Below are 22436 nucleotides of genomic sequence, written 5' to 3'. Positions count from 1 at the left end.
CAGTATTCCCTGTAATGGCTTCAAAGTGGAGTGATTCTGGGGTGCACTCTAACGAGTATGATGGAAGGTGAGAAAGCAAAGAGTTAGTTTTAATTAGTCTCCTTATGAATAATGTAGAGGCTGCTAAAAGGCTACTGGTCATTGTCCCCCTGCTTGAAATGGAGAGGGTAATGAGGGACCAGGCGGGTGTTCTAAGCTAATGGTTGTGGATCAGTAGTATGTGCATTTCTGAAACATAACCTCAGGTGAAGAAACACATCTTTATGTTAATTTTCTCAACATGCAAGTGATCTGAGATTAACTGCAGACCTCAAGGTACACAAGGGAACATCAGAGGCTTTTTGTTGTGATTTTATTCCATTTGTGTTGTGGATTTTTACCTCTGCCAAGGAGGTTATGTTTTTGTTAGTTACTTAGCAGAACTGCGCAAAAACTACTGTACAGATTAACATCCAAACTTGGAAGAACCCATTAAATGTTGGTGCGGTGAGATTGGGTGTTTTTCAACAATGTCGTTGACTTCTCAGAGAATAATTCATGGATCTAGATGAAACAAAATCAGTCATGTTTTGGTGGAGTGAAATTTAGAGTGTGTGGAATTTGGTGCAGATCCAAATAAAAATCCTGATCTGGTGAACTTAAATGTGGTTTCATGAGGGGACTGTTGGGTCTCTGCGGAGACATGTGCTCTCTGAGTGCCCCTCTAGTTTTGTCTGTTTCTCTGCATGTACAGAAAGAAAACTTATGTTCTAACCCCAGATTTTGTAGGTGTGTTTACTCTTCCAGTTCAGTTCTCTTTACTCTATTAACTGGTGTTAATGGTTAAAGCCACGGACAACCAGACTGAACTCCCACTGCATTAGGCTTATAAAAGCCTGAAATGGGCACAGTAAAAGCTGTCATTTCCCACCGTCTAGTGCACTCTCCCCGGACGTGACTCTGTGTCATTTCCTCACTTGGTGGACCCCTAAAAAGACAACACACTCTCTGGGGTGGTGAAATGGAAGAAATTGGGTTTTCCCTAAATGTCCTGTGAACTTTACTCCAGCCGGCCCATCCTGCTTTCATCTCCCCTATCTCAGTCACACAGAGGATGACAGGCTTGGTCACTAAGTGCACTTGGGTAAAACAAAATGCGGGAGAGATAAAGTCTTCCAAGGGTCAGTTCCTGACAGAAGAATAATCACTCTTACTTTCTGCCATTTCAGCCAGAAAATTGTGGCATCAAGTCTGTTTATCCTGTCTGGCTAATTGGATGGGATACATCAATACCTTTATCAGATATGGTTAAAAATAGACTGAGATTAACATTTTAAGTAGATGATTTCATTCCAGTGTGAGGGTGGAATTCAGTTATGTGAAACTAGGACAGTTGATTGCACATAGTCTTAACGTACATGTGATTCTGGATTAGACTAGTATTTTACAAGAAACTAGAAAGAAACCCACCCTTGTTACCTGTCAGAAAATATGCTTTCTGCCACACTGAGCACAAAGATATGATAAAATATGATACGATAAGATAAGATACATAATAATATAATAATATAAAAACGCAAGTTAAGTTCAAAAATAGTGTAATGCGGAGAAAGACAAAATACTTAAATATCTAACAAATACAGGTAAGATAAGTTACAAAATGTAAAAATATAAAAGGATTAACTTCAAGCTAAATAGCGAACTAAAATAGGAATATAAAAAGAATATAGGAAATTACTTGAGAAGCAAGTATTGCAGAATGAACGTGATATTGCACAACACATCCTTCGACCAATCGCTTAGACCAGTTAAACGTTATACATGTATTGCATATGTGCATTATACAGTTGAGCCAGGACATCATCTTCCTCGACGTGGAGAGTGCTAAACTGTCCTTCTCTACTGGAGCTCCAACTCTCCATGGTCTAATTTATCTAATTACACACAGATGGCAGCAGCAAGCAGATGCAGTCGCCTCATCGCGCCTTAGCACAGGTGGTTCACTCAGTCATCATTTCACTCAGTTAGCTCGTCTTCTCTATAGGATTAGATATGCATGAGGAAGCTGACATCTTGTCGGGTCATGCAGCGAATTAAGCATTGTAAATGTTCCATGTGCTCATGAATAACCCAATCTTAAATTTTATGACTCAAGATAAACTAGAATACATAATTGAGGAGATAATAAAAAATAAAAAATCTGCATGTTGTGTTCGCGTTATGTTTACGTGCTAGTAGATTTTCTTCCTGCCTTGTTAGCTCATCGCTGCAGTGCACAGAGTGACCGCAAACTTTGTACAGAAAACAGGTCAATTGATAGTTTTTGGTTAATAGCTTTGATAGGTTCTCGTGGAATTGACACTTGACACTTAAATAAGAACCATCATAATGTATACATGATAGTCATTTTCTAGTAGTAAAAAAGCTGTATCTTCTCCAGTATGTCTAAAGAAATCGCTCCCCCTCTCTCTCTCTCTTTAGATCCTGAACCGAAAGAATGGTGAGATTGAGGAGATGAAGAGCCTGTACCGGGCCAAGCAGAAGGAATCAGAAGAGATGATCCATAAGCTGGAGAAGAAAGGTGAGAGGTTGCAAGAAAGGCAGGGTTAACTGGAAGGATGTTTATACTAGTGTCTCTGAACACTCAGAGCAAAAAGCCCCAAAAGCTGCAATTCCAGAGACTGAACTGGTGTAGAGTGACGTTCTCCAGCTGTGCTGCTCAATCCAAAAATGTAATCGCATAATGTGTGCCTTTTTTCTTCCTCCTGCCTTTTCCTCCTCTTCAATCCTCCACCTGTCTCAGAAAAAATTTGATGAGAACCATATGAACTTGGCAAAGACAAGCGCTACTGGCCATTTGATAAGAGCAATATCTTTATTGAGACTGATTTACTGACAGCGCTACAATGAGCACAAGTATATGTTTGTGTGTATGTGTGTGTCCATCTGTGTACATACCCTGAGGCAGGGCCTGACTGCTCTGTGTGCATGTATGTTTGTGTGCGTTCCCACAGTTCAAAGTGTGCTGCGGGAATCCCAGGTCATCTGCGAGAGCAAAGAGAAGCAGATTGCTGAGCTGAAGAAGATGTCGGATCAGAGCACCGACTCCCTGAAAAACGAGTGGGAGAAGAAGGTACGAGGAAAAGTGGAAGGGCTTGGATATTCTGCAGCCCTGAGCTAAAGGAAGACTGTTTGATAGCATGAGACTAGCAGACTTCACTGCAAGCAGCCAGGCCCTACTGTACTGTTAGAAAAAAATCCTGATTCTTTCATGCTGTGCTTAAGTTAGTGTGTTTTCTTTCTTTTTTTTTATGCTGAAATATTAATGCTCTCTGTCCTGGGTAAATTGTGTTTTTACTAGCATATCATGCTGTTGCTGTTCAATAAGATCCTAATGAAATTTCCACTCCTCTCTTTGAGGTCAGTTAGGGTGTCATGAGCAACCGTGTGGAACAATTTTTTACAAATGTAATAGAAAAATATACATAGACACATAATGGTGTTTAATCCCTTTGAATGGAGGAGAAGAGAGGGAATCTGTGACTGATAGTTATTCTATGCTCCTGCAGCTGCATGCTGCTGTGACAGAGCTGGAGCAGGAGAAGTTTGAGCTGCAGAAGAAACACACTGGGAGCATCCAGGAGCTGCTGGAGGACACCAACCACAGACTGGCTAAGATGGAGGCAGAGTATAACGCCCGGTCACAGGCCACTGTGAGTACAGCATCAGTGTGTGTTTATTTTCAGTGGTGGAATGTTAAAAAAAGTTACTCAGGTACTGTGCTTATTGTAGTTTAGAGGCACTTGCATTAAAGATTGAGTATTTGTATTGATATTGTATGAATTTCTATAACCTAATAGTGTGGTTTCTGATACTCTTTCATTACTATGCAATCAAGCACTTAAAAGTCCCTATGATGGTTTCATGTAAATAATAAATACATAAAAAACTTCAGCTTATTTTAGATTAAAATTAGATATTTAATACATTTTTTTCCCCTTCACATTATTTAAGTGTTACTTGTTTTATTTTAACTTTACTTGGACGTCATTTGACATGATTTCACCTCGACTGAAATCTGGGTGATGACACGGGTCGTTTAGCTCTAAGAATTAAACATCCATCAAATCTCCAGTTTTGAAATAGTGGCCCAAGCCACCTCATGGCGCAAATGAGACAAGACATCCCGTAACGTCTGGGCGAGAATGACTCTCATATCTTATATCTGTCATCCTCATAAAGGTCTTTGATCCAAGTGTGTATTAAATCTTGGTCATGGCAGCTCAAAGACGCATGTTCACACATATTTACCCGCACCTCCCACAGCCGCCTCTTCTTTGATGTCATGTGAAAAGACTTTGGTTTCAGGTGTTTTTCGCGTACATTTCGTCAGTGCAGGTCATCAACACCAGAGGCCAGTTGAACGCACTTTTTCATAAATAGTGTTGTTGTCAGTATCAGCATTCATGGGCTGTCATAACCAACACACACACACACACACACACACACACACACACACACACACACACACACACACACACACACACACACACACACACACACACACACACACACACACACATTGCTGCTGGCCTTAATCTGTCAGCAGGCCCACATTTAAAAGACATCAAACACTGGACAGTGCAGGGCCGGTGGTAAGGCCCCTCTTTTAATAATTAAAGACAGACAAGGCCCCAGAGAATGAAAAGAGCCCTCTGTCGTTTAAAATTAGCTGCTGTTCTGCTCTGAGTTTGGGGCTGACCTACACACACCTAGGATAGGATGTTCAAAGTGGACTTCATAGCTGAGTTATTACACCACTGTTGCCTTAACCTTTAAAGTCAAGGTTATATTGTCTCTTGCTCTGTTGACTTGTTTTTGTTATTTATAGAAATTTCAAGATATTTGTCAGAAAACCTGAGTTTATTATTACCAATGAATCAAATGCGAATACTTGGTTTGTACAGTCATTGGCGCTATATGCTCATCTGAATAAGGGGTCTGCTTTGCTACTCACTATGGGGGGGTATCACTAATAAGAGTTCATACCCAGGGCGGAATGTGAAAAGTTTGCTCAGGTCACATGTGTCGCGTGCAAGCCAAGACAAATACACATTGATGATTCATGCTCATTCAAATACACAACACTGGATCTAGTTTAATAACAGTGAAATGAAGAATGCGCTCCCTCCCATCAATACCTGGTTTGATTTCTATCCAACGCAGATCAAAGATTTCACACGGGGCCTAGAGATATGTCAGATGTTATTTTTGGACGTAAGCGATGCACTGGGCAGAGCAGACAGAATGACTGAGTAGATGTTTTTAAAGAAGAGACAAGCGGCTATTTACCTCTTTATTTTGCCAGCCAAACATCTTGACTATGGTCCATGCACTTCCAAATCCAAATGGCTGTTAATGATGTTATTAATATTGTGCAGTGGGCAAATATTCACTAGCAGCAATAATGCTTTCATTTGCATTGATGATTGTTTTAACTTGTAGTCTTACACACTAAAATAGTTAATAACACTTAAATTACATTAAGTCTTCATACAAATAGGTAATCATATCGTTCTGTGTAGTGGTAACAGCTTTAGAAAACCTTGCAAACAAACCTCCCTATGCACAGTCAGTATTGATGATCTTGAGTGAACTAAACTTAAAGGGGCCTTTGGTTTTTGTTTTTTCCTCAAGTCTTCCGTCTCCATTTCTCGTGGCCTCTGGCAGATTTTTTTCCTCCACTTACTGTTCTTCCTCTAAAACTTATTTTACGCAACATGCACTCATACACACACGCCTCAGGAGATGAGTGTTGCAGGCAGCCGCTGGCCTTAGTTCTGACACGTTAACTGTAAAAGGTCATCATTCACTCTGTATGAATCTTTTTTGTTAATACATGTTCTTCTTTCATCTTCAAACACTTAATCACTTCTAAAACTTTGAAGGGGAACAGGGCTTACAATGTGGCGTATGTAGTCTGCCTTTCACACCTTGTAATTCTTCTTCCAAAATACCTCATTAAGGCACATAATTTGCTCCCACTGAGTGTGTCCAGGTGTACCCAGTCCTGCGTCGGTATGGAGAGGTGCTTCTTCTCATCTCCTGCCAGAAACCTAAGTGTCAGCACGCGTCCCAGCACAACACAGGCCCCTTGTTCCTTTCCTCTGCACCCTACGCTGTTAACACAAAGACAAAAAATCTCTCTCACCGGCCTCGCTAAGCACTGCTCTCATACTTTTTCAAATACACCGCTGCCTCCTCCTCTCCTGTCATTTCACCCTCTGTCATCGCCGGACTCTGTCATCATCCAGATCTACTAGCATTCTCCATCTTTAATCAGAGCCCCGTCATCGCCTTTATCAGCCTGCCCACACTGCATTCCATGTTTCCGTATGTGCACACACACTCACTCTTGCTGAGGGACATTATGCAGAGAGGGGACATTTCCTCAACACGGTGCCGGAAGAAGCTCTCTGTATCCTTTGGACTTTTGGCATTCAGAATAAACACTGAAATAAGTCTTGCTTGGCAGTAATGAGAATGATTAGTGTATAGTAGAGTGCTTAAATTTCAATTCATTTGTGCCACTTAATACATATACTCAATTGACATTAATATAAATGTACATATGTACCTAATATGCAGAGGTGTTTTCTTGTATATTACCATCCATACAGTGTAACATCCCCTAGTGTGAGTGGCCTTGTTGGGTGTGTTGTTTCCCATCTCTCCCCCTGATTGTCTGTTGTCTCACTTCCATCGATAGAGGCACAAAAATATCTTTCTGCTGAAAAACATTTGCATAGCCAATATTTTTGTAAAACTTTTGTTTTTCCATATTTACTCTGCCGTTATTGCCACATTGCTGCTTTATACATCACATTACCACCAACAGCTCTCAATATCTGGTATTGTGTTAAACCAAACCAGATTTCTGTCTGTGTGACTATGGGACCACGCAGTCGTCTGACATGACATTTTCTCAGCTTAGTGCCTTCAGTGGTTCAAGCTGGATGGTTCATTGGTTTCTGTGTATCCGTGTGATCCAGAAACAAGCGGTGCGTGAGCTGGAGCTGCGGGTGAAACAGCAGTCTGTGGAGGTGGAAAAGGGCAACACGCTGCGTCAGAAGGTGTCACAGGAGAAGGCCCAGTTGGAGATCCACATTGCATCCATCAGCGCTGAACTTCAGGAGGCCAACAGACGGTCTGTAGCTGTTTGACATGTGAAATTGAGAGAGAGAAAGGGGTCAAGAAATGTAGAGGGGTGAAGAGGATACACCTGCTTTGCAAGAAAGAAAGCTAATAACAATCTACCAAGTATAGATACACGGTTACAATGCCTTTAATTTAAAATGGCTGTTTGAGAACATGTTACTAATGTAATTAGAAAGTTAAGTGACTCTAATGATTTAACTGACGCGGGAACAGGAGTAAGTGAGTGTGTGTATTAATAATCCAACCACGCAGTCTGAATAAAGTTCTTCACTTACCACAGGACCATGATTCTGCAGAAGGAGAAGGTGCAGCAGAGCAAGCAGCAGGAGCAGAGCGATCAGAAGCTCCAAGCCAAACACGAGACTGACATGAGCCACTTGTTTCAGGAACATGCTCTGTCTACCGCTAAGGTCCACATAAGCACATCACCTCCACACAAACCCCCCTTCCTGACCTGATAAATCTACTGTTTATTGATGCAAATTCACTGATTTATATTTTTCCTAACCAGTTTCCTCCCTGTTTTTTTCATCCAGGCGTCGGAGGTCATAGAAGACTTGGAGAAAACTGTGGCTCTGCTCAAACAGCACCTGCAGGACAGTGAACATCGAAGACACCAGCAAGCCAGGGTATGATCTGAGTGACTTGTTTAATTATATTATCCAAAATATTTTCAACAATGTTCAAACCCAGAGAAATCCCCCATGTTATGAAAGGTAACAGGATTTATTTTGGTCGCCTTTTAATTGCGTCATAACCTCTTTACCCGTGGATTTGCCCGTCATTGCTATAACCTCCGGGGCAAATGACCTATGATAAAGGAAAAACACACTCCGTGCCAGTTAGCCATTTTGCTAGTCTGCTGTTTTTAACCTTCCACTGTTTGTATTAGTCACTCGTAATGGGTCACTTCGTCGGCGTAGGCTGCTTTACGCGAATTAAACTTTAATACATGACCTCATTCGTAAACAGGATTTTTACCTGAGTCACATCAGGTAGATTTTCATTAGCAGTAGTGGTGTAGACAACAACTCCCATGATCCCACGCTGCTTCACGGTGTCATCAAACTGTTTTTTTTGTTATTGTTTCGATTGAGAGACCCCTAGTGGCTGAAGTTACATATTGTACGTTTAAATCTGTGTTGGTGCACATTTTGATGTTTGCATGTACAACTTATCTATGCACAAAAAGCATGCATCTTTTCTGCCGTCACCATGGTAATACCAGTGATGAATATGCCTAAGGTTAGAATGTGATTGTCTTTGTGAAGTGTGTGTGTCTAAGTAAGTCTTTCACACAATATATTGTTTATGTATAAATGTGTCACAGTATCACTCGTTCATTACCATATTGCTTGCTCTTCCCTCCAGGATCAAGAGATAAAGTTCCAGCAAGAAAAAGATGAGCTGCAGATCCACTGTGAGAAAAAGGTAGTTTTCAACTTGCTCCCTCTGATCAACTGAGCTCCACAGCTTCTGTCATTAGATCAAAAAGCCCTGGACAAAGTGATTACGGTCAAGTGGAGATCAAAGCATGGAGTCACATGTTCCTTTTGGTTCCCCATACTTTTAGACTTTATGTCTGGTCTCGTAAAATCAGAGCCATGATTAAGAGCTACATGTAAGGCTGGATGAAGGAGCTTGGATACTTAATAATTTTGGCTACAAGTCGTCATGCGAAGAAACTTGAGAACAGGAGTCGTAAGTAAATCCAAATAAAGTCGTTGTCACTTGGTAAACATTTAAAATGGACATTCTACTGTCTGAAGCATGCACTGTCAGTGTACCTAGTCCTATGCTTAAATTACACCCAGTTCTTTTTTTGAGAGGCCCTCTTCAAAGCCATAGTTCATAGTCATAAACCAAAGAGTATGGAGACCATTGTTAAAGATCTGAGCTGGACCAGACCAGGCCAGACGTCTTGGATGAAGATCAGATTTAAAGACCATGCTGCACCTGGGTCATCTTCAAAGTGCCACAATTACGATGTGTGTGTTGGTGGTAGGCTGGCATAGCTAAAGACCGGGCCCCTCTGACTGATACACCTGCAAGAACTTAACAGGCCTCTGTCCACTTTATATTTCATGGTCAGAGAGAATTTAAATTAATTCCTCTTGAAAGAAGAAACTGTGGCTTTGTCGTGTTTTCCTCAGCCGTAGACTGTTTTTGATTCTGTCCTTGCATCTTATTTCCACGTTTACTTTTTGTTTTTCTTCAAGGTGACATGAGATTAAATAAAAAGTGAAAGACAGAGAAGTCAGTGGTTCAGTTTCCTTTTCGTTTCCTCTGGAAAGATTCCTCTTTCCACTCCGCAGAAGTGTTAAATGAAATATGTGGAGGGGGCCAGAGTATGGTATCTGGACATAAGACGGGCCCATATGGCTGCCATACATCCAGAGTGAGAGGCCCTTTCTGTGCAGGCAGATAGTCTCACATGGTACGTTTTGATGGGGTGATAGAGAGAAGAGACGAGACCAGATGCACAAGGTCACAGGCAGGAGAGTTTTGTTGAGTGATGCTTGATGGTGTCTGCTGTTGCACTCACTTACACCTCTCCCTCCCTCTCTCTCTTTCTCTCTCCCTCTTCTTCTTTTACTCCCCCCCTCTCTCAGGTTTTAGCAGTCCACAGTGAGGCGGAGAAAGAGAAATCAGAGGCTAAGAGGAAGATAGCCAAACTAGAGGATGCACTCAGGTACAGTGGTGAGGGCCAAGTCTAAAGTGTTGTTTGTTGCATGATGGAGCAGACTGGAAGACTGTCAGGGAGACTGCATGCATGTGTGTGTGTGTGTGTGTACTTGTTTTTGTAACCTCTTTAGGACCTTTTCCAGTATAAACACTGAGCTTTTCAGCACCAGTGGACGTCATGGGGAACAAAGCCCATTCTGAATGAGAGACATCATTTCTGAGGTCCTGTTTAAGGTTAATGGTCAGAAGTGAATTATTTGTGAAGTATTTGTGTTTGTGTTTTTTTGGCTAGGCTATCCACAATGAATGGAAGTCAATGCAAAGTCCTGATAAGGATAGCTGCACAAACTTGTGTGCGTGCGTGTGATTGTGTGTGTGAGAGAAAACGCAGTGCACAAACTTGATCAAAGTCTCATAGCATCATCAACACACAAACACAGTGCCCAGGGTTGTTTGACAGGTCTGTTGGCACATTTTCTACTTCATTAGTGTCTGTACAGACATTTACCCCCTTTGGTCATGAAATTTCCAACGTATATAATGTTACTGAAGCATGATATTTATTATACAATTATTACTTTCAGACATTTTAGCCTTAACTTAGTGGCTTCAAACTGTATTGGAGAGTTGTTTATGTCTACTGACTTGAGCCTTTGATCATAAGAGAAGTGTGTATGAATTCTGATTTAAGGTGGAGTTTGGCTTTTCAAGCCAGCCCTTGCACACACCCTTTGATCTTTTTTGTAACTCACAGATTGAGTAGAGAGGCTGGAAACTGATGAGAAGTTTTACTGATCAGAACTTCACATGTCTGAGCAGGCATTTGTGTTGTTTGTGTGAGAAGAGCGATCAAATCTAATCCTACTAATTAAATCCAACCGTCCAAACAATAATAAATGTAATCATTACGAAAAATACTACTATCCTTGAACAGACAATATGTTACTCTTAAGCTGTTTTCAGACAGACATTTTCCTGTGTTTGCCGTTCCCATATGCATACGCGGTAGGCAGGACATAATGTTTATATTCAGCTGTGGAAATCAGTGTTTTTGTTTACAGCACATCAACAACCTCCTATCGCCAATTCTTATGGCTATTTGTACATTTTCCAGATATTTTACACTCTGGCAGGAAAAGTTTCCCCAAAAATGTCACATGCTACTGACTCAGACATTTGCATTCTCACATACAGATCCTCTGGAAAATTCCAGGTAAACGTCCCGACTTCAGTACACGTACATCTGAAAGCAGCTTTAACGTGAGACATGATAATGAAAGTCATACAGTATAAATTGAATATAAGAGTCATTCAGTCAGTACATTCCATTTGGTAATTAATCCCATACAGAACTGCATTACTTGGTCACAAGTAGAGGTCACTTTCCCTGATGAAACTAGAGTTTGTTCTGCACAAATGAACACATTCTGCAACCTCATTTCCAGTTCTGGTCATGCATGTCCAAGGCTAGTCACCACCACCCCCCCCACCCCCGAGAAATTTAAATTTGTTCATCACAATATAATAGCAACCAAGACACTGTGGATTTCAAATAATGATTTGCGCATCAATTGCCCAAGGCAATGTGTGTCTTTATAGGCATCAGAAAACAAGGATAAATCCTTTTTTATTTTATTTTTTTGTGAGGAAGAATTTGTGTTAAGCTGTAGAGGATAGTTACTATTGCTGTTCCTTTTTGTTTCGGTCAGTGTGAAAGAACATGAAAACAAGTTTTGCGTAAGGATCGCAAAGGGACATTGACGGTGGTGCCTGCTTATTGTTTGTCATTGTCAGCCCTACAACAGAGGACGAGCTAAAACACAGCAGACAGATCCAGTGGCGCATAAATTATCCTTGTTGGTAGTATCAGTAACGAGCCAGTCGTTCCCTCGTTTAGTATAAAACACTGAGAAACGGCAAGTGGCCCATTGGACTCTTAGCTAATTAAGTACTCAGGCTTCATACACACAAAAACACACGCGCACAGACACACACACACACACTAAGCAGTCTGATGTCTGCTACCTGCCTGCTGCCGTGGCAACGCTGACGGCCTTTAAAGGTGATCCAGGAGAACTTCAAAGCAGGCAAAGCAAGTCAAAGGAAGACCGCACTGAGGTGTGTGTGTGTGTGTGTCTGTGTACAGATGGAAGAATGGATTATACATTTTAATTAAATTTTCGTAGATTTTCTCAATGTGCCTTCTGTGTGCCAGACACTGTGCATTATGTACCTTTTCTTATGATAGGTATTTTGTGTGTGCATTTTGATGCATAACATTTTATATTAAGTTTATCAACACAAACATATCAATAGCAATTCATACAATGCATCAAAAAGTACATACACACTGTGCATTTTATGTCCTTTGTGTAAGAGAGTGACAACAGACAATAGTTGTTCATATGTAGTGTATATACAGTAGCTGTTATCCACACCCCATTCTTTCCATGGTTTACACCCACTCTTTCTTTTCCAGTATAAAAAGAAAATCACCCTGTCCTGCCATGCAAATAAGCAACGCTGCGCCAATTTCAGTTCCAGGTCTTTGTTACTATAGCAACAACAACAGAAAGCACTACAAAGCTGTGCCGAGAACAAGTTTCTCTCCTCTTCTTTCATCCCATCGTGCCTCAGATCATTACAGGGCATTAGCATAGAGATGGAGAGATGCACTACAGAGGGGGGAAAAGATGGAGGGAGCTCATTTGAAAACAGCTTGCCTGCTTTTGCAACAATGACCTCCAAATCACGATTTACTAACATCAGAAAAACCACCTGAATGGTTAAAGTAGGGGAAAAGGAAAACAACTTAATTTCTACATTACAGTGTTTCTCTCTCGGTGAAAAGGCTGTCATATTTTTTTTTTTCAACGCTGTTTTCCATACTGATTCCTCCTCCTCCTCCTTCCTGCCACTTGGCGCCCGGCTGGCTTTATAAAAACATGTGCCTGCTTAGGTGTGGTGCCACGCTGAAGAAACTCTCACTGCGTCTCGGCAGCAACTTCTCCTCAGTTTGATCGTTTCCAGTGTGGAGTGGCAGAAGCAGCCTCTACTGTAGGCAGCTGGAGGGAAAGTGTGCTCGTCTTTATGAGTGGCTACTGGCTACTGGCTGTGAGAGTGCCTGTCCAAACCAGTGCACACACTCGCCACACTCGCTGTCACGGTGTGTAGAATTTACACCCACTCTCTCACTAATTCTCTTCATCCTTAGTTTAATGTTTTTACTCCTATTTCGACATCTGTGTGGGTCTTTGAAGTGGTCTTATCTTTCTCAGCATTCCTGTCTCATGACAGGAGGGATGGAGGGAAGCAGGGGTGGTGGTCCAGAGAGAGGAACACAGAGGTATAGCTGAGTAGGGGCTACACAGCCTGCAGCCCCAGTAAGTGCTGAGGTGCAGGAGCAGGTGGATGTATGGATCCTGAATATTGAAAAGCTTCAGCGGGGCTCAATATCTACTCCCGTGGCAACTGCACTGAAAGGAGAGGATGGAGCTGGGTTAATCACCAATCCAATCCCACAGACCTGGCAAATGGAAAATAGTAAAGCGCTCTTAAACTGGGTCCTCTCGGAGTTAACGGACAATTACAGTCTCAGATACTCTCTGATTTCCAGAGACGATCCTAACACAAGATACGTTTTTATATTATTATTATTATTAAATGTATTTAAATTCTAGCCCCAAAACAAGCATCTAAAATATCAACAAGAAAAGCTTGTATTATTGCAGTTGAGTCTAATGCTTTGAAGTCAGTCTACCCAGTGTTTCTTTTGTCAAATATTGAATTATACTGAAAGATAATGAAGCCGATAATGAGTTTGGGCTCTGAAAAAAGTATTCTTGACATTTAGTCATTCAGATATAATTTGTCGTATCTGATTGTTGCAGTTTCTATTACTCAAAATTAGTCTCATTTAATATTTTGACATTTTCATATCGTGCTGTAATGATGTTAAATGTCTCGGCGTACCAACATGATTGTCACACATAACTAAATTTGACATTTCCACAGTAAGCTAGCTTACTTACAAACATCAGCGTCAGTATGAATTTATCCCAGAGCCGGCTGCGTCACTCTGAAACAGCTCAATCCGGATAGATTGTCTTTAGGGCTTTCACTGTTTAATTAAAAACCTTCCAGCTTAATTTTCCATTGTATAATATTGTATAATGTTTTGGATATGTAAATACAGTATGTTTACTTTAGGGACTCATGCCTAGTTGATTTAGCATATTATGCTGTAGTCTGCATAATTCATAAAGCCAAATAGCATTTAAATGCACAGCAAAGGCAAGAACCCCCGTTTGTGATGTGATGAGTGAGATCTATTCTCTACTAGAAAATATAACTCACTCCGCTGGATCAAGACTGAAGCTGTAGCTTAAGTTGTGTTTTTAAAAAGAAGAGATAAAATCGTGTGTGTGTGTGTGTGTGTGTGTGTGTGTGTGTGTGTGTGTGTGTGTGTGTGTGTGTGTGTGTGTGTGTGTGTGTGTGTGTGTGTGTGTGTGTGTGTGTGTGTGTGTGTGTGTGTGTGTGTGTGTGTGTGTGTGTGTGTCACCCACATAGTGGTACTGTCAGCCCTGACTGCACCAGATTCCTCTTCATCCTTCCCTCTCCTTAGGGTGTTAAGTTGGCTTTGAGGTAGGACACTAACTAGTGCGAGGGAAAATCACAGTTTCTATCCCGCTGTTTGGAGTGTCTATGTTTCATAGGAGACCCTTTGTAAAGATTAATTGAAATGTCATCTGTCACATTTACAAAAAGTATAAGTACTAAAAAAAGTAAGACAAATAACAGGCATGATCATGGTTGTGAAGATAAAGTTTAATTTAATAATCCACAATCATGAAGTGCTAATTTATTTTTAAAGAAGCTGGTAGCAATAGCTGAGGAAGAAACAATTCCCAGCAAGTGGCCAGATGACTGTCGCGTCCTGATGCTGCATTCGGTGACGATAATAATGAAGCCTCGTTCTCTGTGTATGTGGCTGTGTTGCTTCATATCTTGTTGTGAAATGCTGTTTTATAAACAGACCACATTTGTAGGCAATTTTAAAGCCATCAAACTCAATGATTCTCTGTTTTCTCCTCTTCTCTTTTCAACTCCTCCTCTCTCTGTCTTTAATATTTTCTTGCCCTTGTGCTGTCTCTCTTTTGTGTTCACTTATTTGTGGTCTGTCTCTTATTCTGTGTCTGTTTCTGTCTCTTTCTTTCTTCTCCCTCTCTCTTTCTCTGGGGATGAGGATGAAAACCAAGCCCATTTTATTTTTTTCTTCAGAGGGCGCTGAATATTTCAGTTTTGCATTTTCTCTCTTTTTATGTGCTCCCTCTTTTTTTCCAGGCCCCTTTGATGTGTCTGTGGATTCGTTATCATTCCGTTTGGATGAGCTCACAGACACAGATGCGCGGGCACTCGCATGCACTTGCGCACACACCACGTGTACACACACTCTCACTCTGTCTTTTTTATACTAGAGACCAGAGGCGTACAGAGGCAAGCGTGTATTCTAGTGTGTTTGTCAGTCTTTTCCATGCGCTGCTCCACCCACATTGCTGCCCATACAATTCTTAAATACTCTGCTTACATGAAAAGAAAATTTGCATAAGTAATTAAGAGTTGTTTCTGTGTGCAATGACTTTAATGTGCGTTAACTGCATGTGAATGTTTATATACATTAGGTTCTGGGTCTATATCCAGCATGTGGCGCACACAAGCAGCACGTGGCATTGTGGTCAGGATAGTCCGGAAAACACCGGCATCCCTGCACCCCTCCTGTCTGCCAGGGCGGCTGGATGGCGGAAGCTCCCTCACCCTCTCTCGCACAAACTCTCCTCTCTCCTTTCCTCCCTCTCTTCCTCCCCTTTAAACAACTGCTTAGCATTGAGGGATGAGAGGACTTCCTCTTTAGAGAAGGCACATCTTTAATTTGAACCTCCTCTCCTTCCACTTTTCTGACCAGAGATCCATTTAAAGCCAACCGGCCGCCCTGGCGCTGGCACCCCTCTCCTTCCTTTCCCTCTCTGTTTCTCCCTGCCAGGCCTCCCTGACTCTTTTTCTCTGTCCTCTCATCTCGCCCTCATCGCTCTGTTATTGATGGTGACACACTGTCTACCGCTGTAGTGACCACACGCATTCAGAAACACACACACAGAATTATTCTCCCAGGAACCACTGAAGTTGCCATGTGTTTACCTGCTGTCCTCAGCTTTAGAGCATAATATGTTTCAGGCTGTCACACACTTGAAGTTAGCTGCAGTGAGTTTTTCAGTGTATCCTCAGAGGTATAGGCCCAGCAGCCACCTCCAACTTAGTCATAGTGCATTCCTTGAGTGGAGTTGTCAGTCACACACAGAGTTTGCGGCTGTGGCTCACGAACAAAGGGCCGTATACTTGCACGTGCGCACACCCATACACATGCGCGCGTTCTGTCGTCTCTCAAGCACGACACGCACCTACTTCATTTCTGCTCTGCCTTGGAAGTTTCCAAAACTTGCTATTTCTGTGACATCCTCTTTTCCATCTTCCTCTCTCTCTCTCCCCTCTCTCTGTCTTTAACCATCTTAACCTCTCCACATACCCTTTGTGTCTGTCTGAGCCTGGAAGGCAGTAATGCAACCAGACTGATTAATAATTACAGAGTACACAAAATTGGGAGAGGGAGAAAAAAACAATTTCTTTGTCGTTTGATGTCCGACATGAGAGAGACCAAAATTACAAAGAGACTGAACACTATAAAGAGGAGAGAAAGCTTGTACATTCCTCTTTCAATCCTCAGCTTCTGTTCTTTGCTTTTTTATTGCCTTCCTTTGCTGGTTTTTTTTTCATCTCATCTGTCTCCCTCTGTTTGTTTCATTCTGTGTTTTGTCCTTATAAACACTTAAAGTTGCTGCTTTGACTATTAATCATTAAAAAAAAAGTGAACTTTGAATGTGTGTGTGTGTGTGCAGGCAATGACAACATTTTCTGCAAGTGTATGTGCACACAGTTGCATGTTCATAGTGCTATACCATCTACACACACACTCACACACTTGGTAGCTCTGCTTTGTCAAACACAAATAAATGTCAGCTACCCATTGAGTACCTGCTGTAAATTAGTATTACCTGTTCTAATTTCTTTAAAAATCGCACTTATTGGACAAAAATACAATTGTTGGAGTATTAATTACAGGAGCAGGGGAAAAGACAAAGTGACACACAAACACACAGCACTGTAGACCACACACTGTAAAATCTAAACTATAAAACCACGCACAGCAAGTCATTCTCTGTGCAGCATTGTTATCCTTGTTCATTATTTAGCAGACGGCTCTTGAATGGTTTCAATAGCTGCTGCTGTGAACTCAAAGCTATGCAGCAGTCGTGTCTTTGCTGACTAGAAAAGAGCCGCATATTGTTTTTGAAGTTTAGAGTTCAACTAATGTGAAAATTTCATCAGTTCCATGTTTTCACCATCCTTAAAATTCTCACCATGTAGCATAAACGGATCGCAGGGGCAGGGGTGCCACAGCTCATCATGTTCACTTTATTTGAAAGGATTTTTGTAAGACTGTGATTAAGTATAAAATAAAACTCCCTGTTTTGTTTGTACTTTGTCTGAAAAACATGCATTTTAATCTATCAACCCCAGTTGTAGTAGTTCCCAGTGAGACATTTTAATATGTTAGCAGTATAAAGATGTTCATTGTATTTGAGTAAACATTTTTTAGATGATTAGAATTTAATGTGGTGTAGTCTTTGCATATTTACCCAGACCACAGTAATGTTCTATGTGATGGTGTACATATATAAAATATGCATTATTTGGTAAGTAAGAATTAGAGGCTCACGTACAGTTAACAGTACTATGAATTTTTTGGGCCAGATTTTGGCAGCATGTTCCCGTCAGGAATGGTCGTGTTATGGATTTAGGATTTCCTTTGAACTTCTTACACTCCAGACCCAATATGAGGATCATATGACAAACACTTGGAGCAGATAGAACACGTATGTTGTAAGCACATGCCAACATGATTGTTTGCAGTATGTGTCCAGATCATAAACAAATCATGTTTAATTTTACTCTACCCATTCACCACGCCAATACACACACTTCTGTCCCCACACAGCCTGGTTGGGTTGAGTTTGACTGCCGCTCGGTGTTGCTGTATGTGATGTTACGGCTGGGCCCTCCTGGCTCGGCTCTGACAGCCCTCAGGGTGAGGCTACCCCATTCAGTATGTCTGTCAATCCTCTCCGCTCGCAACTCTGTGACCTGACATATGCCAGCAATACCTGCAGCACGCCTGCATGGAAGACACACACACACACACACACACACACAAATATAGTTGATAGTGTGTGAAGTGAGCTGCTAGTTGCTGTACACACGCTAAAAATTACTTTCCTACATTCTCTACAATGTATAATAAAACACAAGTGACAATATAATAAATGGTCCTTTTAAAATCTGCAAAGATTTCATTCAACATGTGAAGAGATTTTGTTGGGTGCTGTAGATTTGAATGGGTTTATATCAAGAGTCCCTGGATTAGTAACCAAAAGTCAGTTTGTGCATGCAGTAAGAACAGGCTGATCTGTCTTTTCGACATTTATATTTCTACATCCATCTATTATTTTCATCTCTTACTTTTCTCCCTTCTTGAAATCACTTTATAACTACTGTTTTGAAAAGTTCTATAAAAGTTCCTTTCTTGAATTATTTCTGGAATCCTGGTCTGCAATTGCGTTTCTATGGCTTTGTTCGTACATTCATCTCTGTGCGTGTGTGCTTGGTTTGAAGGGAGATGGAGAGCCAGTTGAACCGAGCCAGGGAGAGCCAAAGGCAGCAGATCCAGCAGGCGGACACGGCACTGGAGCAGTTGAAGAAACAGGTGGAGCTCAGCTCTGAGAAGGCCTACGCTGACATGAAGCTCCAGGTCTGAATATACACTTACAACACACACATATGTTGTATGCATACATACGCATGTGTGTGTTCGGGAAAGGCATAAAAAGCACGTACACATTGAATGCACAGTGCAAGCTAGTTAACGCTAAGCTGTATCCACGCACACCTGTTTTCTGTTATGTGAAAACATTCCTTACATCAAGTCAGTCTCTCATGTTCACATACTGCACATCAGTCTGGTGCATTTTCTCTGTTTTCTGTTATGTGCCAAATATAGCTGCATTTGCTCAGCCAAACATTTTTAACCTAACCCCCTTTCATGTTTACTTTACTCAAAACAGAGTGAGCTGTTTGACAGGCACTAACCAAGACAATACAGGCACACATACACATATGTGCACATTTTGCAATTGCAGAGACACAGCCCGACCACAGATGCAGTAGGGCGCCACACTGGCTGTGCTGGAATTCCTTCCTATGTCCTCCTTTCTCCGTCACGCTCTTTCTCCTTCATTGCTGCTGTGTAGGGAGTCCTACATCCGATCATGGGTCTTTAACTGGACCTTTTAACTGCTCCTATAGTGAAAAAATCTATATGGAAGAGCCAAGAACATAATTATCCCCAGGCCATTTTCACTCATTTAGTCATTCCAAACGAATGAAATGATTCATAATCATGCTCATTACTTGGGTGCATTTCTCCGCTATCACAATTTGACCTCACTTCCTTTTCGGTGGGCATGCGATGTAGAGCAGGTCACACGCATTAAGCAGCCAGACTAATTAGTACACCAGGCCAGCCTCATGATGAGCGCTCCACACCGTGTGGGCTGCTGCCTTTTTGGAGATTTCTTCGATCGATATGGACTCAGCTGTAAACTTCTGATGCTGTCTTACAAGTCAGTTTGGCTATGGGCGTTTTTGTCAAGCATTTTATGTGTGTGTGTGTGTGTGTGTGTGCGTGTGCGTGTGTGTGTGTGTGCGTGCGTGCGCGTGCGTGCACGTGTGTTGTATTGACAAGGCAGCGCAGAGTGTGGTCCTAAATGTTTTACAGCGATGTATGTTGAGGAGATTAGCAAGTTTAAATCGCTCATTAGTGAGGTTTTTTCAGCTAATCATTATGTCGGGGGCACATGTAGTGGAACAAAATGAGAGTTTGTGTGGGAGTCCAACTTATGCATGGATCTTCTGGGGTACACAGAGCATCCTGAGTTGCTCCCTGACTGAATTTTTAAATGTTTCTTGTGTCTGAATTGTGCTGCTTGCCTTTCAACTCTTTAGAATGCACCAAAAAATAAGTTGTTTTCCATTATTGTGAAAAAGATACTGCATTCAAGGTTGCAGAGGCTTGAACTCCCTTAGCAAATAATCGTATAAGTATATAGCTAATAGGTTGCCTATAAATGCTGCACTTTTTGAGTATTGTTATAACTGACGTGGAAGCTGCAACAGGAGCACACCACAACAAAATAGTTGCAAAATATTGTGCCATTCGTTTGCAGTAAGGTTAGGAAAAGGGCAACATAAAGAAAGTAGCAGAGCACCTGGAGAGCATGTATATCTCTGCCAAGGTTGATTGGCCACTTTATCACCATGTTGCATATACGTTTATTAATATCAGATACATCCACATCATCAAGATCTTCACTTTTTTTCATAAAGATGTCTGAATTATTTTCACCTCAAAAAAAATGTTAAGGCCTCACATCTTGCAATATTAAAGGAAGTGCAAAACCAACCCTTGAATCTGTCCCCTTAATCGGTTCTACTCCAAACATCAGTGGGTTCCTCCTTAGCCAATACCCCACTCTCCCACCGAGTTTCACTAAAATCGTTTTCAGTAATCCCGCTAACTGATAACTTGGCGGAGGTAACAAAACAAAAAGCTGGCTCTCTTGATATAAGAGAGAGAGAGAGAGAGAGAGAGAGAGAGAGAGAGAGAGAGAGAGAGAGAGAGAGAGAGAGAGAGAGAGAGAGAGAGAGAGAGAGAGAGAGAGAGAGAGAGAGAGAGAAGGTGCCCTAATCTGTCATTAGTGAGCACATAGAGCACAAACACATAGAAGAGACAAGCAGAACACAGAGCAACATGGAACAGCATTCGTAGGATGCTCTCTTTGACTTGTAGCCACAACAATAAATACATTGCACTGGCCGACTGACAACAGGCAGGGATCCTTTTTTCAAACTTGGGCACCGAGTGATATCTTATTTTTTCAATGCTTGGAAAATGTCTGTATTGCTCTACTTTTCCTCTTCTTCCTCCTACTCCTTTCTCTTGTTCTTATCCTCCCATCCTCTTGCTCACTCGTTCTTTCCCCATTGAGCCCCTGGCATCCCAATCTCCAATCTGACTTTATGCTCAGCCCACATCAAAGCCACTGGAGAGGGGAGCAGTCTCTTCTGCATCCCTGTCATCCTCTCTGCCTCTTTCCCTCTCCTCTACTCCTCTCCAGCACACTTGTGCATCGCTCCATCACGTTATCCTGCTAAGGCTTTAATGTTACAGAAAGTACTTCAAAAGAGGCTTTTACTCTCTTTTTTTCATCCTTCCATCTTTCCTCTCACCATCTCCCTCCCTCTGTCTTCAGATGGTGTTATATCTAAATGGATTATCTGTATCACTCCCTTCCTCTGTCTGTCTTTCCCTCATTCTGAAATCAGCATCCCACTTTTAGACTACACTTAAAGGAAAGAGTTTGCCCTATTTTGGTGAGGGGGGGGAAAAAACCAAGCACCACCATAAGGAATCAAATCTCTGTTGCATGCACAGTTCAAAGCAGGCTTCGGCATTTTAAATGGATTAATCAGAACACATTTAGCATTTCCTGAGTGTTGCACACAGCCCAGATGCAGAGGCGTTTCAGTAAATTACCTCTCCAATTGTACTTGATTATCATCATCTGAAAACAAAATGAGAAAATGGTTGGCTGCAAGAAAGGTGAGTTAAGATAACGTGTTGAAATAATGTTTTTTCTTCACAAACAACAAGTCCACAATGAGCCAGAAGATTGTGACTTTGTTATTTCTCACTCTGCCTCTTTAACGTGAGTCATTGCAGTTGTCGTGTTGCAGCTGTAAATATGTGAACTATTGTGAACTACTGGCATTACATATTTAATGCTAAATTTAATATTAAACTTTGATGTATATATTAATATATTGATGTGCTGCTACTACGATACCATTACCATAAGATCACACGTGAAAGTGTGGACTTTGTTTCTTCCCAGTGGCAGTTCATTTATTTCAATAGAAAAATGTTGCTGCAGAAACGGGGCATTGTTTTACAAGTTCTGCATGCTTTAAACTTATTGTAGAACTAATGTTAAAAAAAAAATGCAAAGAATCAAAAATGCTAAAATGTCCAGCCTTAATGTTTTACTCAAAAACTTAATACTATATTTATTTGAATATTGATTTTGGTTTCAGTCTAGGGCTAGGGTGATATGACCAAAAAATTATGTCAAAATGTAAATGTTCATATCGGTCAATATCGATAATTATCACGATACGGTCTGGTTATTATTTCTGTTAAGATTGGAGACTGAATTTTGCTCCTGAGTGAAGGTTTATTATATTTAATTCTTCTTCTTTATGAGCAGAGAATGACAAACACTTGATAAACTGCAAAACATATTACAAATCTGAGTTAGATATGTTTT

General features: G+C 41.3%; 1 protein-coding gene across 4 annotated transcripts in view; it reads left to right on the top strand.

Annotated features, from left to right (window-relative positions):
• cep112 (centrosomal protein 112) overlaps positions 1 to 22436 on the top strand; it is a 107072-nt gene that overhangs the window by 20864 nt on the left and 63772 nt on the right. For all 4 annotated transcript variants that reach the window (XR_004698594.1, XM_035180961.1, XM_035180959.1 and 1 more), the window contains exons 10-18: positions 2461 to 2560; positions 2994 to 3112; positions 3549 to 3692; positions 7032 to 7186; positions 7478 to 7607; positions 7734 to 7826; positions 8569 to 8628; positions 9810 to 9889; positions 18667 to 18802. Coding sequence is in view for 3 of the 4 variants with exons in the window: in XM_035180961.1 (XP_035036852.1) it covers positions 2461 to 2560; positions 2994 to 3112; positions 3549 to 3692; positions 7032 to 7186; positions 7478 to 7607; positions 7734 to 7826; positions 8569 to 8628; positions 9810 to 9889; positions 18667 to 18802 (1017 nt within the window). In the remaining variant the exon portion in view is untranslated. The remainder of the gene's footprint in view (positions 1 to 2460; positions 2561 to 2993; positions 3113 to 3548; positions 3693 to 7031; positions 7187 to 7477; positions 7608 to 7733; positions 7827 to 8568; positions 8629 to 9809; positions 9890 to 18666; positions 18803 to 22436) is intronic.

Source organism: Hippoglossus stenolepis, chromosome 16 (genome assembly GCF_022539355.2).
Source record: "Hippoglossus stenolepis isolate QCI-W04-F060 chromosome 16, HSTE1.2, whole genome shotgun sequence".
NCBI classification, from domain to species: Eukaryota; Metazoa; Chordata; class Actinopteri; order Pleuronectiformes; family Pleuronectidae; genus Hippoglossus; species Hippoglossus stenolepis.
Note: the sequence above shows the minus strand (reverse complement) of the source record. Positions and strands in the feature narration are given on the sequence as shown.